This window comes from Trachemys scripta, chromosome 10, assembly GCF_013100865.1.
Source record: "Trachemys scripta elegans isolate TJP31775 chromosome 10, CAS_Tse_1.0, whole genome shotgun sequence".
Taxonomy (NCBI): domain Eukaryota; kingdom Metazoa; phylum Chordata; order Testudines; family Emydidae; genus Trachemys; species Trachemys scripta.
In genome coordinates this window covers 65,785,732-65,802,015 of record NC_048307.1, presented here as the reverse complement: position 1 = coordinate 65,802,015, position 16,284 = coordinate 65,785,732, and the positions used below count along the sequence as shown (strand labels likewise).

Genomic DNA, 16,284 nt, shown 5'->3' with positions numbered 1-16,284 from the left:
GCCGCGGTGGTCGATTTGCCGCCGTCCTCACAGTGGGGTAAGTTGGATCAGATACGTCAAATTCAGCTACGCTATTCCCGTAGCTGAATTTGCGTATCTGAAATCGGTCCCCCTCCCCCCGCCCGTAGTGTAGACGTAGCCTCAGTCTCCCCCAGTCAAGTTTATCAACTCACAGCAGAACTCCCTTTGGGCACAAGGCTAACTCCTACTCCAGCCTTGCATGTGGCTTTGGTCTGGGTAAAGATCCCTATAGTTTCAACTATCTAGTCCATAAAGGTGCTTCATTGCTTTTTATAATTATCCTGAAGAAAGGCAGCGTGTATACCCAACCCATAACAATAATAACAATACCACCTTAATTATATTTTTCTTTTATTAGATAGAGTATTTCTCTCCCTCCACATTCTAATACTAACCTGTTACCTCAGGGGGCAATAAGTATAAAGATGATCTTCCCTGTGAAATCATGCTAGGTTACATCATACGTAAATCACAGAAATTAGAAATGGAAATGGTTGATTAGATTATTTAGTGCAGCCCTCAGCCAGTCCAGGAGAACAGTCCCCAGACAGAAGACTTCCCTCAGATAGTGCTGTGTGACTGAGTCACCCACTTCCAAACTACTGTGAATCATATAATCAAATACTTGAGCTGTGTATCACATAATCAAGTACTTGAACTTTATCTCTTTCCTCCTTGTGGCCTTTTATCCAATTATCTTCTTGTTACACAGAGAAGTAAGATTCCAAATGCATTATTTTTGGAGGAGAGGCAGGAAACACCTCCTGCTTTTGCAGTGTATCAGCTGAATGTTGAAGCCATCATTTGGTTCATGGCATGCGGGAAAATGTGCACCATCGATGATGCCATTTAGGGCTTGTCTACACAATGAGGTGATGCACATCATTGGGGTGTGAATTCTAAATGGGCCCACGTACTCAAATTTCCCTAATGCACGTTAATGGAGTCCCAGTTCAAACACTACTATGTTAACACACACTAGGGAACTTTGAGCACATGCCAGTTAGTGACACGCTTAAATGCTCTATTGCACCATGTAGACAAGCCTTTAGTATTTGCTTCCAGCTGAAAGAGTCTTGTTCTGTTGATTGTTTTTTAAAATTAGACTAGATTCCACTCTGGAAAACTATATTTGGTGTAGCCATATTTGATTTCCTGAAGCAATTCCAGGCCTATCTAACTGCTGCCCAAATGCCACATGAAGTTTAATTTCCTTTTATAAGTCCCACACACTTGCTTTATGCAGACAAGATAAGAGGCAAAAGGAATTGGGCCCAGAGTCTATAATGTGAATGCATTAATGAACAGCGTCTACTCTGAGCCAAAAGTGGCTCTTGTATCATTTTCATGGCTAAGAGAATGCAGACCGTCCCAATGTTAAGGAAGTATCTATGCCACCCTGCCAACTGAGTTATGGGTGGTTAACACAAATTACAATAGCTGGAAAAATAAAGAAGTAGCTGAGTGAAAGGATTTAATCAAACAGCTATTAACATTGGGAACAATGGCATTTGTATGGCTAGTTTGTCCATTTTGTTGTGGACAGACTCATGGAATGTGTTTACCCTGAGAATCATTTGATTATGTGGTTCATTTCATGTGCTGGTTCATTTTTCAGTGAAGTGATGAATCTTGATGGATCAGCTTGGAATACGCAGGAAAAGGAGGATTATGAATATTACAATGAAATTCCAGGGAAAGAACCTCCTACAGGTGGACTATTAGACATGCGAATGAAAGTGCAAACAGAGCAAAGGGAAAACTGTCCCATACAATGTGAAAAGCAATACTGTTTGGTAAGCATGTCTATTTCGGGTATTACTATTCACTACTTGGCTTGGGAAGGGATTTTTAGGCCAGTTTTAATAATACTTAGCACATATTTGAATCTCAAAGCACTTTATCAACATTAACTGATTCATCCTTACATACCTCTGGGAGAGCAGGTATCATCTCTTTCGTGAGATGGGGAGAAAGTGGGTTGTAGATTTAAATGGCTTGTTCAAGACCACACACCTGCAAACCCTTAGGACTTGCCAGCTTCCAGTCCCATGGTCAGACCACGCTGTCACTTCGCACTGCATTCTGCATGTATGAGATGCAGTTTTCAGTAATTCTAGTGTGTTTCAAGATACAGCGTGCTTTCAAATTATCCAAAGGTCTCTGGGACTTTAGGGGGTAGACAAACCTAGGCACAGTCAGGACTCAGAAAATCAGGAAGTGAAACCAGCAGATTTAAGAGCTTACTGGGATAATTCCCCTGATTGTAGAGTGTACTGGTCAGCATTTCCAAGCACAGGTAAGTGGGTACCACCAGCTGGCTCTGCTTGCGGAACTCTGAGTCTGCATTCAAAGACCTCCAGGAGTGGGGCTGGGAGAGGATGTCTCAGTTATGCTTGTGGCTTTGCAGCAGAGACTTATTGAGGAGGGACAATACAACCCCAGGAGATGTAACCGAACTCTGGTTCACGGCTGTGAGACTCTATTCCTTGTACCCCCGACCCAGGTGTCATTTTCTCAGTACTTCCTTTCAATCTTGAAAATTCTTTAATGCCATTCAGACAACAGTGTGACCATTCTGCTTCCATGCCATGTTGTCTGTATTCTCTCTCCCTGTTTTTATTGCAAGAAATGTTTACATGAAAACAGGATCTTCATTGCCTAGGAGTTAATCTAATCCTGCTGCATATTCCTCAAATGAAATCATCTGTTTCCCGTTTGTGACATCATAGTCATCTCCCTAGCAACTAATTGTGATGTTACGAACAGTGGGTTATGATTTCAGATGAGGAATTGGTCCCAGAAGCAGAGCTGCTGCTTGGCAACCAAGATTCTGTCTTCATGAAAATATCCTTAGGAATAAAATCAAAATAAGGGGTTACTCATTAGAGGAGGAAGGGTTAGTGTTCCCAGTGTGTTGAGTATTAATGCTTTGCTAGTCAATATATTAAGACCGTTTCTGTAACATGCTACAAACATGGCATAAAATGCAAACATAGAACCAAGCTTCTCTCTCTCATCCGTCAGAGACTGGCTGTGTACCCATATTTTCTAAGCCTTCCATTGACTGCCGTGGAGCTTAGACTCTTCACGGGGATTGGGACATGCGTCACGGGAATAGCCAATGGAAAGTAAAGCATCAGCACTGACTATTGTTTGAGGGGGTGGGGAAATTTGTTGTCCAGGGATCACTGGAGTGCATGGTATATATTGAAACGATATCTGAAGTTTATTAACAATTGAGAGTAAATTGTGTGATTCTTCCAGGCTGGCAGCCCAAAATGCATCAACATATATGAAAACTGTCCAGAAGAAAACAAATCAGTGGGTATGTGCTACATCTTCCTTCCCCTGCATATCTAGATTTCAATTGAGCCAGACTGTCTGGAAGTGCTGAGATTTTTGATATAATAAAGAAAAGTGTTCTGCTTATTAGGTCGTGAATAGTTCCCCGGCTGAGGGGCAGACAAAAAAGCCTTACAACTTTTCAAAGGGGTGTTAATCCATTTTTATGCCTGCTGGCGGATTTACCAATTTTACTTGTCCTGACACCATACAGTAGCCCTTTGTTACTTTATTTTCTTTCATCTCCTGCAAGGAAGAAAGATGCTCCCCTGCTTAACTACCTCTGACCCGACTCTGACAGAATATACACATGCATTACAGGGTCAGAACTGTCAGTGTCCCTGTGACATTCTGGAGGGAGCATGTTTGTGGCCTTGATTCCAGTGTTAAAGGGGGTCCTAGTCTCAAATCTAATCTTAACTCTGTTTCTTCACTTGAGCTTTCCCCTATTTCCCTTTGTGTGGCTAGTTATAAGCTCCAAGTCACCTTCGTGGTGGGGAAACTTGCTCTCTGATATCTCAGTATATCCGTAGGCTCCTCTTCCTTTTTTGGACTTCACGTGGCACTGCTGATGCCTCTGGACACATTTCTTTGGCTCCATCCTTTTCCTCATACAACGAGGCCCTTTTAAAAATCCCATTGGCCCTGCTGGTGGGGATTATATTACACTGCCCACACGGTGGTGTTAAATTTATTTATTTGCAATATTTCTGCATTTGCCATGTTTACAAGAGAAACAACTAATTTCTACATATGAAGGATGAATAAATCAAATAATAAATGTGATAAATAGCACAAACATGGTCACTGTTTGACTAGCTGAATAGCATTCCCTTAATACCGTGCTGCTTGGTTAACCCTCTCCTGAATTAAGACCATAGGCTGAGCGATGCTCCTCTGGCTCACCAGGCAGAGCTACAAAGCACCAATCAGCTCCGAGCTCCCAACCTTTCAGGGGCAGGGAAAGGAAGAAATCCCTCCTCTTCCCAAAATGCTCCTAGGAAGGGGAAAGGGCTTAGCAACAGAACTGAGGCTGTGCAGTGTGTCTCCATAAAGACGTACATTAGGATTGGAAGGGACCTCCTGAGTCCTCAAGTCCAGTCATCCTATTGATAAACTTACAAACTCAGCTTAAAACTGGGAGGCTGTTCCAGAATGTCACTCCTCTGATGGTTAGAAATCTTCTAGTTTATAGCCTAAATGTATACCCATTTGTTCTTGTGCTGACATTGTTCATTAGTTTTAATAGCTCTTCTGTCTCCCTGGTGTACCCTGATCAATCAGATCTCTTCTGAGCCTTTGTTGTGCCTAGGCGAAACAAGCCAAGCTCTTTTTAGTCTCCTCTCCTACAAATTGCTCCCAGAATGAGGAGAGATCAGAGATCCCATTAGACTCAATAGATGTTTTTACACCTGAATCAGGGTAGAATAAGTGTGGAAAAAGTTAATTTATTCAGAATTATCCAGGGCCAGTAAAAATAATCAGCCACATACTCAATAGATGGGCATTAGGAACCCTGAGATGAGAAACCTAAAGAAAAGTTAAGAAAAACTGCATGTATTTTGACCATAAATACATAAAATACTCCTATAATAATAAATACCCACTCCTATAATTTTCAGTGAACCCTACAGAGAGCTTCAGGGTGGGGTTTTCAAGTTTACTCAGCTTTGGCCTAAATTGTTCTCACTGAAGTCAATGGAGATTTACCATTGACTTCAGTAGAAGCAGAGTTAGGCCAAGGGCTTGAAGTTTTGATGACCCCATTTTAACTCTAAAATGGTTAGGATGTTGCTTTTTAGAAATAAAGACAAATGAGATAATTTGGCACATTTTTCTTTTGTCCCTGAAGGGTTTAAGTGGAAATGTCAAAGCTGCAACATTCAGATGCAGCTGTTGTTTTTTTAGCTTGGTCAAAAAGATGCAATGTATATTGCCACTAATTACAGGTAACTATGGTGAAAGATCACTGAAGGCAAAAAAAGATGTATCTTTACCGAAACCTGCTTGCAAAATGGATCTTTTTGATGACCCTTGTTACATCAACACTCAGACCCTGCAAACTACAGCCTACACAGCTAGAGGCCTTGCATCAGCCCAGGTCTATGGGAGCCCGCTGTGTCATGAAAGTAGGTTCATATTTCAATGACATCTTTTTCTAAGCCTTGAAATGAGGATCTTGTCATCTGAATGCATGGGGAAGGAATCTGTTTTCTCCATAATAATTTGGGAGGGGAAAAAATCTTGTAACTGCTAGGCACCTCTTTTGGCTGTTAAATTCAGGATAAGCAGCACCAAAGATTAGAAATACTGACAAGCAATGAGTAGATCTAACTTCTGTCTTCTGAAGTTGATCAATGGCAATAAAATGCATAGGGTTATAACTTTTCACAGGGAATGACAGGCAGTCCCGGAAGCTGCTTTGAAAACGTAGGGCCATATCATGTCCCCAAGATATGGGATGGTCTTCTGCATGTAAATCTTACCCATTCTGACCCAAAGGAGGTCAACTGCCTCTGCTGCAATTTCATAGATTTTAAGATCATAAGGGACCATTATGCTCATCTAGTCTCATGTTCTGCATAAACTAGCTCAGAGAACTTTACCCAGTAATTGCTACATCAAGCCCATAACTTTGGTTTGAACTGTAGCAGATCTTTCAGAAAGACATCCAGATTTGATTTAAAAGACTTCAAGTGATGGAGAATCCATCATGTCCATAGGTGAGTTGTTTTAATGGTCAGTTACCCTAATTGTTAAAAATTTGCTCATTTCCTATCTTCTCCCTTCCTGAACTGCTTATGCGATTGGCTTGGGTTCCATACAGAGAGAAGGGGATGGAGACTAGGGAGGCCTGCATTAGAGACTTTCCCAGCTTGGATCTGTGGGTCCCCTCTGTGTTGGAGAATCCCTCTTTAAAGAGGCCAGAGGACGCCCTGCTAGCAAAACTGCATTGAAACAGTGATACCAGTCAGTTTTCGAAGAGAAATGTTGCCTATGAGTCATTTGAGGCCTGACTGGCTGTATCTCAACCCACCTATACTGTTGTTGTGTTTAGTAACATTTTGGTTTTGCTTAGCAGATGCATCATGCTGTAAATCAGGGGTTGGCAACGTTCGGCACGCAGCTCGCCAGGGTAAGCACCCTGGCAGGCTGGGCCAGTTTTATTTACCTGCTGACGCGGCAGGTTCGGCCGATCGCGGCCCCCACTGGCCGCGGTTTGCAGTCCCGGGCCAATGGGGGCGGCGAGAAACCGCGGCCAGCACATCGCTCGCCCGTGCCGCTTCTTGACGCCCCCATTGGCCCGGGACGGCGAACCGCGGCCAGTGGGGGCCGCGATCGGCCGAACCTGCTGCATCAGCAGGTAAATAAAACAGGCCCGGCCCGCCAGGGTGCTTACCCTGGCAAGCCGCGTGCTGAATGTTGCCGACCCCTGCTGTAAATGCTTCCTTTCAGGCTGTATCAGTCATGTTATCTTATACTCCTGTACATAGCTGGAGTCATTCAACATGACCCTCAGAATTAGATGTGGCATTCTCTTCAGTGCCAGCTAAAGAAGAATGAAAAATTAGATCTTTAAATAATGTAGCCAAAAGACAAACTTGCTTTGCAGGAAAGATCTGATTTTTTTTTTTTTTTAACAAAATACCTATCAGATCACAAATAATCAGATTGTGTTCTTTGTCATTTTTCATGTGCTAATAATACAATAGGTAAAAGTAACCATGCAAACAAACAAACACCAAGAATTTTGTCTGTAGGTTTTGGTATAAGACAGAACGTTTTACGACTCACACATCTCTACAGAAGTATTTTTGTGCCACTCATAATTGTATGTAGTTCATTGAACTACATAAACAACAGCTTTCTAATACATGCCACATTCAGATATACAATTGCAAGATGGAATCTTCTCTAAGCTTCCAAACTTTGTGATTCTTTCCCAGAGGAACCCACCCCCACTCAACCATTGCAACACAAAACCCAAACACTACAATATCAGAACAAACTTTTTAATGGCTAATCCCTGTTCCTGTTACCTAGCAACATGAGAACTAACTATTTAATGGATCTCACACTTTCCAAAGTTTCTACATGTGTAAAATGGGGGTGATAAGTTTTACCTAAGTTGGTGGGGTGCTGTGAATATTACTGTGCGCATAAGGCTTTGAAACTGTTAATTATTATTATTATCTGGAAGACTGGTTTGATTACAGCTTCAAATCTGAATCATTTGACTCTCCCAGTGTTTCAGTGGTATAAAAATGTTTTATATCTCTTGTGTTTATGCTGAAGTTTTGGGTGAAGGGTCCAGCATCTTTCCTTTCATTTAATTTTAGAATTGCCGGAAGCTGTTCAGCAGCGTGCCACAACCAACATGGATAGTGTATGTGTTCTGCCACAAATAAAGCAACAGTTAAGGAATGAAGATTGTTACCATGGCAAATTAAACAGGAAAGCAGCAGAGAACCTCTTGGTCAACGACGGGGATTTTTTGGTGCGAGAGAGTGCAACATCACCTGGTCAATATGTATTGAGTGGATTGCAAGGAGGGCAAGCAAAGCATTTACTGTTGGTGGATCCTGAAGGCAAGGTATGGATAATCCATGTATAGAAAGTATCTCATAAAAAGGTACTGGTTTGCTCCAGCATTTCAAAGGTAAAGTGCCAAGGATGAAATGCGGGTTCTGTTGATGTTAAACAAGAGTTTTGCCAATGACTTCAGTGGGGCTAGAGCTTCACCCCAAGACTTTTAAGAGTGTGGTCATTATTGTAATTAGCTGTGTCACATGGATGTATAATTAACACATCCTTTGAGTATTAAATGTTGCTATAATGAAATGCTGATAGCATCCGACAATAAAATTGATCAGTGAAGGGTTTCCAGATGCAGAAAAAATAATGGAAAGAGTCAGTTGTATCACCTGAAATCTAACCTTCTAGGACTTCTGTACAGCTGCTTGAGGAGCTTCCCTGAGTGATATTTCTAACAGGCAGGAGTGAACCAGAGAGCATTTGCTAGAGGGAGAGAGGGGAGATGCCTCTTGGGAGAAAAAATTGTGGTTTTGCTCCCCTTTCACAGCTGTATGCCCCTGCGCCCAGTTCTGTACACATTCCATCAACTTCTCCTTTCTCCCTCATTGTTCCCCTTGCCTGTGCAATGGGTATGACATCACCATAGCAGAATACGTACCTAGCACAAGACAGGGTATCACAGGTGTTACTTTTGTCTGGCACATAGGAAAACCAGAGGCAAAACAGATAACAGAACAATATTTAAACTATTTGTTCTGTTAGTGTGTGTCACTACAACCCTGCCTATTGACCCTGCTGAATTCAGTGGCTTTAATTCCTGTTGACTTCAAAGTGGTAATTTTTAATTGAAAATAAACTTAAATCAATTCTTTTGCTTTCTTTAAAGGTCAGAACCAAAGACCATGTGTTTGATAGTGTGGGTCATCTTATTCGCTACCACATGGAAAATAATCTGCCAATCATCTCTTCTGGAAGTGAAGTGAGCTTGAAACAGCCAGTGAGAAAACAGAATAACACAGGACACATGCAATACAACAAATAACACTGTTGGATCTCAACATTCCCAAGGCAATTAATTTGTGAAAACTGCATTGACTATTCTTAAACTTCATTACTACAAAGCCAACTGAAAAAGTATAAACTGCACTTTTCAGCTGCTGTTACGGAAGACTTCTTTTCATGTGTATGTCTGAATATATGTATATCTATGTAGATCTATAGAGATCAATATGCATAGCTATATAGATCTATATAGTGTTAATCTTAGCAAAATGAAACCCCTGGAGAGTGAGAGATCCATTTGGGAAAAAAAGACGTGCACAGATATCACTTTCAAGGTCATACTGAATCAGTAACTATTTAAAAGCACAATTAAACTTATACATGGAAAAACTCACTTGAACAAACTGCTGGGACATTAGTATGTGCCTTTTAGTCATGGAATTATTGGAAACAAATATTATTTATATTGGATTAGTTTCAAGTGGATACATGAACATGTGTAGGTTTAGAACTACTTGCCAAAACAAATTATTTGAATATTACTAACATGTCACTTGCTTACAGTAGACACTAACTTTATTTCATTTTGCTTATAACAGCACTTTAATAGCAAATAATGTTTAAAATGAATGGCATACACAATAGAAAGGTTGCTTGTTTTCTTAGTAACAATCAGTTGTTTAATCACTGTCTGACTGTTCAAAGATTTGAGATTATGCAACATTTACTAAACGGAAATAAAGATATGTAAATGAAGTGTAATTTTGAAATAGAATGTATCAAAGAGCAAGCATGCTAGATTCTAATATTTTTGTGTCTTGCATATAATTTTACAATTATTGCCAACAATTACTGGAAATGTCTCTTTTTAAAAGTAGGTTAAATATATTTTTCATTGATTCCATTGATATTGACAAATTAGGGAAACTGAATGAGACAAATGATACATTTTGAGGGGGGAAATATTTAAAAAAAAATTGAATTTTGCATGTTCTAGAGATTATTGTACAAACTTTTTCTCCAAATGATGTGATATCTGCCCCTTGCTTGCTTAGATTCCATTTGATCATAGACATTGGAAATGACTTTTTAAGAAAATATATTCTGTTTTGTCACAATAAATGCTGTAAATCTGAACGAACCTGTAATCAGCATATCTGAGAGAGTCAGTAGTTTATTGGTAGTTAAGGAGCAGTGTTTCAATGAGTAATAGGAGAGAGGAGGTGGAAGTGGAACTGAAGGCCCTTGTGGGGAGTTATCTAAGGGTTAGATCTGGCCGAATAATGGATTTTTCAGTTTGCTGGAAATTCTGAAAAATCAAAACAAAGATTTGTTTTTGGGTAGAAAAAAACTACACAAATTCACAAATAGCTCTGGGTCAACCAAAACTGCATTTTTAGGGGAATAAATTATTTGTGGAAAATAATTAGCCCAGCTCTAGTAAGGGCGATCCTTGCTTGGTTTTAAAGTAAGTGATGCCTTTTGGCACAATCAACTGCACCTACCCCTTGCCAAATTCAATTCCATTATCTGGTGGTAAGTGAGCTTCATTAAAAATAAGGAAATTCTGTGTCCTCCATTCAATATGAACATGTTATAGGATGTTACAGAGATATATCTTTGCTTCTTGAAAGAAGAAAGGCTCATATATAGGATAAAAGGTCCATTGAAGGGAAAATCTGATTATTTGACGAGCCATTTTTTAAGCAGTGTAAAATGATTTCCCCTGTTTTTTTCATCAGTTTCTAGGCCTGAAAAAGCTATAATCTTTTGTCTCGTGTAATTAATAGTCATTTAGAATATTAAGCTCACATACACACCTTGAAGCAAGGAGAAGCTTTGAAATGTCACTGTAGTTGATTGCCTTGATAACTGTCTGGCATGGTTCCTATTTTGTGCCTTCAGTACTGAAGACCTATGTTATTTCTGTTTGCTCACAGCAAAGGTTCTAATCTGTGGATCAGAGCCCCAGAGAGAGTCACTGAAGAGTTCTTTACAGTTGCTGGCAAAGTGGTGTCAGGTTCTGGATTGGTGCTCTGCACACTCTCCCTCTTAGCTAGAGCACCACCGTGCAACTTACTCAATACAAGCACATTAAGCCTAAGGGGGAGCAGAGAGAACCCTTTGGCTGTTTGTCTGTGAAAGAGAACTGCATGTAGTTTCTCTGCTTCCTCTTCAAAGTTGGTGGTGGGGAAGGGAAGAAGAGTGGAGCTCTTCCCCTCCCAGGAAGGAGGTAGAAAGTGAGAGTGTATAGAATTCCACTTCTGCCATAATTAATTGAAAGCTTCCCAAGACTTGAAAAACAAAACATTTGGGGTTGTGGGGCCACGGGAGAAGAGTTGTCTGAATTTGATATTGAGAATGACTGTCCTAGGACTTTCATTTTTCCTTCATGGACAGATGTCCATGCAGAAAATATCTAGCATGTGGGTATGGTATTTATAGCTTGATGAGAAATAGACTTAAAACCTCCACCCTGAAATTGAACATCCATACCCTTTAGGAAAATTTGGCTCAGAGCCCAAACTTTATGGCTTGGGCTTCTCTTGGGTGTCATTAAAGCAAAATTGTGAGAGGAAAAATGGGAAAAGAAGCTGGCTAAAATGTACACTGATGGAATAATCAAGTAATATCTCAAAATCTGTTGCTGTGGAAGGGAGAAAACGGAAGAATCCTGAAGCCTACAGATACAACTCAGGTGCTGCTGTAACACATCCATATGCTGTTGACAACAGACATACCGGTACTTTCTAGATTAAAACCCTAGAACTCCAGTTCGTCTTTTCCAAAAAACAGAGAGGCCTCTATCATTTGTGTATTTATGAAGGTCCCTGACCCTCTGTGTGTGCCAGCTACTGCGTACAAAGTACATTATCCTGTGCACAGTGGCAGAATGCTAGAAAGTTTCCCTGAAAACCATGTTAGAGCCTCTGAGAAAAGTCTGTGGCATGAATTGGCAAGCATGCCTATGCAAGTCACTTCACCTTTCTGTGCCCATGAGGATATTACTTTGCAACTGAAGTTGTAAGAATTGGTTAATGCATGTAAAGCTCTATCTGTGCTAAGTATTATTAAGATGTTACTAAGCCCCACAAGGAAGGACACAGATGTACTTCAGGAAACCCCACTGGAAATGCAGAGCATTTCAGGCCCTTTATCAAAGTGCATGCCGATGCCACTAAAATAACAGAAATTTGCTTGAACAAATTAAAATTTGTATTTGGATAATTTCAATAAATACAATGTTATAACTAACACACACACACACACACACACACACACACATCTGTCTGCTCTTACCTGCCTCAATATGTCTGTATCAGGACTTTCAAAGTTTATATGATTTAATGCTGATTTAAGCAGTGGAATTATACTGTTTATGGAAGGTGTCAATGCGTGGTGCAGTTACACCTATTCTTTTTCTTAGCAGATGAGCAAATGATCCATACTTGGGAAGACCCTCTGTAGTATTAATTTTGTTATGCAAATTTATGGTACAGGCAGTAGCTGTGGAGTTCTTTGAGCAGCAGGAGCGTTTGGCTTTTGCCAAGGGTTTCTGATCATAATCAATTCTTGAGGCAGAGTTGTTCTGAGACTCAAGCAATGATGTTGGGTTGAAAGTGCTGAAAAAGGGGATTGCCCTGAATGTTGTTTTACCACTTCAGACTAGTGTATGTGTGTTAATAAAATCAGCTACACTTAAACTATGCCCAGCAATTTGCACCATTTGGGGAGGCAAATGTGTCCCTCCCCCGTCCCTAAGATTTTTGTATTTGCTCAAAATTTTATATGGCATCAGGGAGCCATGGCTTGACCATTCTTAAGCAGTGGACCTGTACTAATCAATATGACCACTGCTGGAGCAGCCCAGAGTGTCTTTTTAGCTGCATAGAAATTTGACCCGGCCACCCCACAAAACAGAGGAAATTTCCATGAGTGGGAGTGTGAGCTGGCCCATGGGATCAAAATACCACTCAGATTTGGCTAGGTGCCCTTCTGTCCAGATGGAGGGATAGTCGGGCCAAATGGTGGTGTGACTTGGCACATGGGGAGTGTGTTCTAATACAGCTGAATGCAGAGGCCTCCCCTCAGAACTCAGCTCCTGGAACCATTGGCACATTCGCTGTATGGATAAGGGAAAAGGGAGACTCTATGCCTAACGGAGACCGTGGCTCCCTGCGGAAGGAAGAATGGGATGAGAAGGGACCAGGATGTGGTCTCTGCAGGGGAAGGACTGGAATTTGACCCCTGCCACCAAAGTATCTGAATTGGTGCCACTTATTTCCAGACTCAATATGTGTTGACTGATGTGCCCTCCATGGGGAAGCCAACCTGTAAGGCTCCAGCCAATGCTACCATTCAGAAAAGGGACAACATGGATGTCCCAATCAGCTAGTGCTATCAGTGAATGGGGAAATGTTACAATACAAGCATGTGATATGCAGCATTATTCATACACCCCTGTCTCCCACAGAGATTTATTAAGAAATCAAGCAATACTCAATTTAATAGTCAACCACAAGCTGCTCTCAAACAGCTAATCTTAAAATCAGTTTCAGAACTCTCATCACATGGCATCTATATGATACCAGCACATTTCAGCCTAAGATGGTCATGGGCTCTTGCTGTGATGCAATTGCATGTTGCAGTGATGTCATGTCTTGTTGCCATGTCAGGGTGCCATCATGTTGCTATGGCACTGTTTTGTGGTGAGGCATCACATGTTGCTTTCATATCTGTACGTGGTAGACCCCCCTGGTGTGTGCATGTCCCACATCCCCTTACTGTGAGGGTCCCTCCCAGCTGTAGGCCTGGGATGCACAGTGGGGACAAAAGGGGGATAAAGGACTGGCCAGTAGCTGAGGTCCACTAGAACCCTACTGCCCCTACCAGCTATTGGCTAAGATCCCCAGCCAATCAGCGAGCGGCAGCGCTTCCCGCGGCCTTCCGCGCCGGCTTTCAAACTGCAAACACTGGGGTTTGCGGCGCAACTGAACATGAATGAGGAGGGACAAGTAAGTCCCGCCCCCAAAGCAGGGCACTCTAGGGCGGAGTACGGCAGCCTGGTCGCTGACTGGAGGATTCGGCTATCACTCAAAGGCTGTGTCACGCGGAAGGCTACCGGTGGGATTTGATGGAAGGCGAGTAACTGCAGCGTCCTGCGGTCCCTGGTGAGTATCGGTGCGGGCTCCGCTCTGCTCCTCTCCTGGGGACCTACCGGGAGTAGGAGCCCCCCTGAGCGCCGGCCCTGCCTCTTCCCTGCCCCCATCGCGGGGTTCAGAAGCCCCGCAGGGCTCGGTACGGTCCCTAGTTGGGGGCCACAGCGAGCGCGGCCTCGCCCCTTCCGGGGGTCGCCTCCTACCGCTGGCGCTCCCATGGGAACACGGAGAGGGATGCGCGACCGGGCAGCAAACTCCGGCCATAGGCTGGTCTGCTGTAGCCTTCGGGTCCCACCGTGCTGCTGCCGTGGGGGCGGGGCCTCCTGCCAGCCCCCTCTTCCCCCCCCCCCAGTGCATCCGGCTGCGCTGGGGGTGGCACTGATCCTGCGAGTGACTCCCCCTCGCCCTGAGCCTGCTGGGTCCCGCTGAAGTCACTAGAGGGTGGGGAGGGCGAGGTGGGGAATCTAAAGATTCTTAAACCCTACTCCTGTGTAGGACCAATGGCTAATGAAATACAGTAGTGACCTTACAGCCAGTGTAGGGTGCCCCTGACGGCTGCAGTGGATGTTTTCTCATTGCTCTGTAGTGAGAGCTGCTCTGGCAGAAGCAAAAGGAATTCCCTCTACTTTAGTTGATTAAAAAACTCAATTGTTCTTCAGATCAACTTCTGGGTCCGATATCTTGAGTCTTTAAAAAAGAAGAAACTTGAAATCTGTCTCTGTTGTCACACTAATTTATGAGTGTTAGTCTGAATCTGTAAAAAGCAACAGAGGGTCCTGTGGCACCTTTAAGACTAACAGAAGTATTGGGAGCATAAGCTTTCGTGGGTAAGAACCTCACCTCAAGTCACTTGCATCTGAAGAAGTGAGGTTCTTACCCACAAAAGCTTATGTTCCCAATACTTCTGTTAGTCTTAAAGGTGCCACAGGACCCTCTGTTGGTTTCTGAGCATCTTTCTAGCAAGTTAGAACAACATCAAATTCCTCTGAACTTTGCATCAGGAAGCAATCCCAGCTGATCATTGTCAAAAGAGTGAACCTGATTATACACAAAGTACTCTGAAATTCACAAAATAAAGAAATTGAACAAAAAAGCATTTTCCTGCTGCCTTTCAGTTGTAGTCATCTTGGCTGTTATTTGTAACTATATAGTAGGTAAAGAAATTTTCAGTTAGAAATGTAGGCTAGGAATTTCAGAGGTCATCTATATGTCTTGAATTATGTGGTGGGTGCCACCCCTAGGTCTCTCGGAAAATCCCAGCTGTAATTTTCAAGCTGCTGGTTTTTCTCTTAACTAGTACTACCAACCCTGAAGTAGCTTTAGAAAAGGGAGGCTTGTCAATGGACCTAGTACTATGTGTATGATGAGAAGCTGTTATATTTGTGTTTATGCTTCAAAGATGAGTGTGTGTGCACTCTGATTATGTGCACAGGACTTCAAAAAATACATGTATTTACGGTGAGTAGATGTTAGCAACTTATGCAGGATTTGAGCTTGGAATGACCATCACAAACGTCACTACCTTTAGTTCCATGTGCAAGGTGTGCTTATTTGATCTTTTCTCTTCTAATATTAAAAAAAAGCATGTACGTATTAACATAAATAAAACATTTCTACCAAAACACCATTCTGCACACAATTCTCCATCTGCGGAGAGGGGAGAGAAGAATTGAACCACACGTGATAGATGTTAGTCCTGTCATTTATTGTTAGAAGCTGCCCAGATGCTGTGATGTGGAAGGTATTCGAACCTAAATGTAATACAATAGGCTTTTAGAGAAAAATATTGTTACAAAGATCACTTTCCTGAAATCAAGCTAAACTAATGCATTGCTGTCTTCCTAATTCTGCAGACTGGTTCAGTGCCTTATTTACTGCTTCTTGCCTACTGCTTTATTGCTTTTGTCAAGCTGCAGACTGACCAGATCTGAAGAAGAACTGTGTGTAGCTCAAAAGCTTGTCTCTTTCACCAACAGAAGTTGGTTCAATAAAAGATACTGTATTACCTCACCCACTTTTTTTGGTCAATGTTACTGCTACCAGTAGGGTTCTGAATAGCTGCATTGAAAACTGACAAGAATTGGGTCAATTTCACTGCTGCTGCTTGGGAAAATTATCAATAGCTGCAGATGCAGGTGCAAGAGCTATTTAGTAGAGACGATTTAAAAACAGAGGCTGAAGGGAGGAGTAGATGACTGCTGCAACGAGTAAGCTCAAGTAA

General features: G+C 42.1%; 2 protein-coding genes across 8 annotated transcripts in view; both read left to right on the top strand.

The window, feature by feature from the left end:
• SHC4 (SHC adaptor protein 4) overlaps nucleotides 1–10,562 on the top strand; it is a 65,091-nt gene extending 54,529 nt beyond the window's left edge. For 5 of the 6 annotated variants that reach the window (XM_034784494.1, XM_034784493.1, XM_034784491.1 and 2 more), the window contains 5 exons: nucleotides 1,640–1,817; nucleotides 3,289–3,349; nucleotides 5,316–5,495; nucleotides 7,707–7,960; nucleotides 8,789–10,562. In XM_034784494.1, coding sequence (XP_034640385.1) covers nucleotides 1,640–1,817; nucleotides 3,289–3,349; nucleotides 5,316–5,495; nucleotides 7,707–7,960; nucleotides 8,789–8,944 — 829 coding nt within the window. In that variant the 3' untranslated portion in view covers nucleotides 8,945–10,562. The remainder of the gene's footprint in view (nucleotides 1–1,639; nucleotides 1,818–3,288; nucleotides 3,350–5,315; nucleotides 5,496–7,706; nucleotides 7,961–8,788) is intronic. The other variant, XM_034784492.1, reaches the window with a different exon arrangement.
• Nucleotides 10,563–14,003: 3,441 nt separating this feature from the next.
• Nucleotides 14,004–16,284, top strand: part of CEP152 (centrosomal protein 152) — a 48,126-nt gene continuing 45,845 nt past the window's right edge. For both annotated transcript variants that reach the window (XM_034784686.1, XM_034784685.1), the window contains exon 1: nucleotides 14,004–14,075. The gene's annotated coding sequence lies outside the window, so the exon portion shown is untranslated. The remainder of the gene's footprint in view (nucleotides 14,076–16,284) is intronic.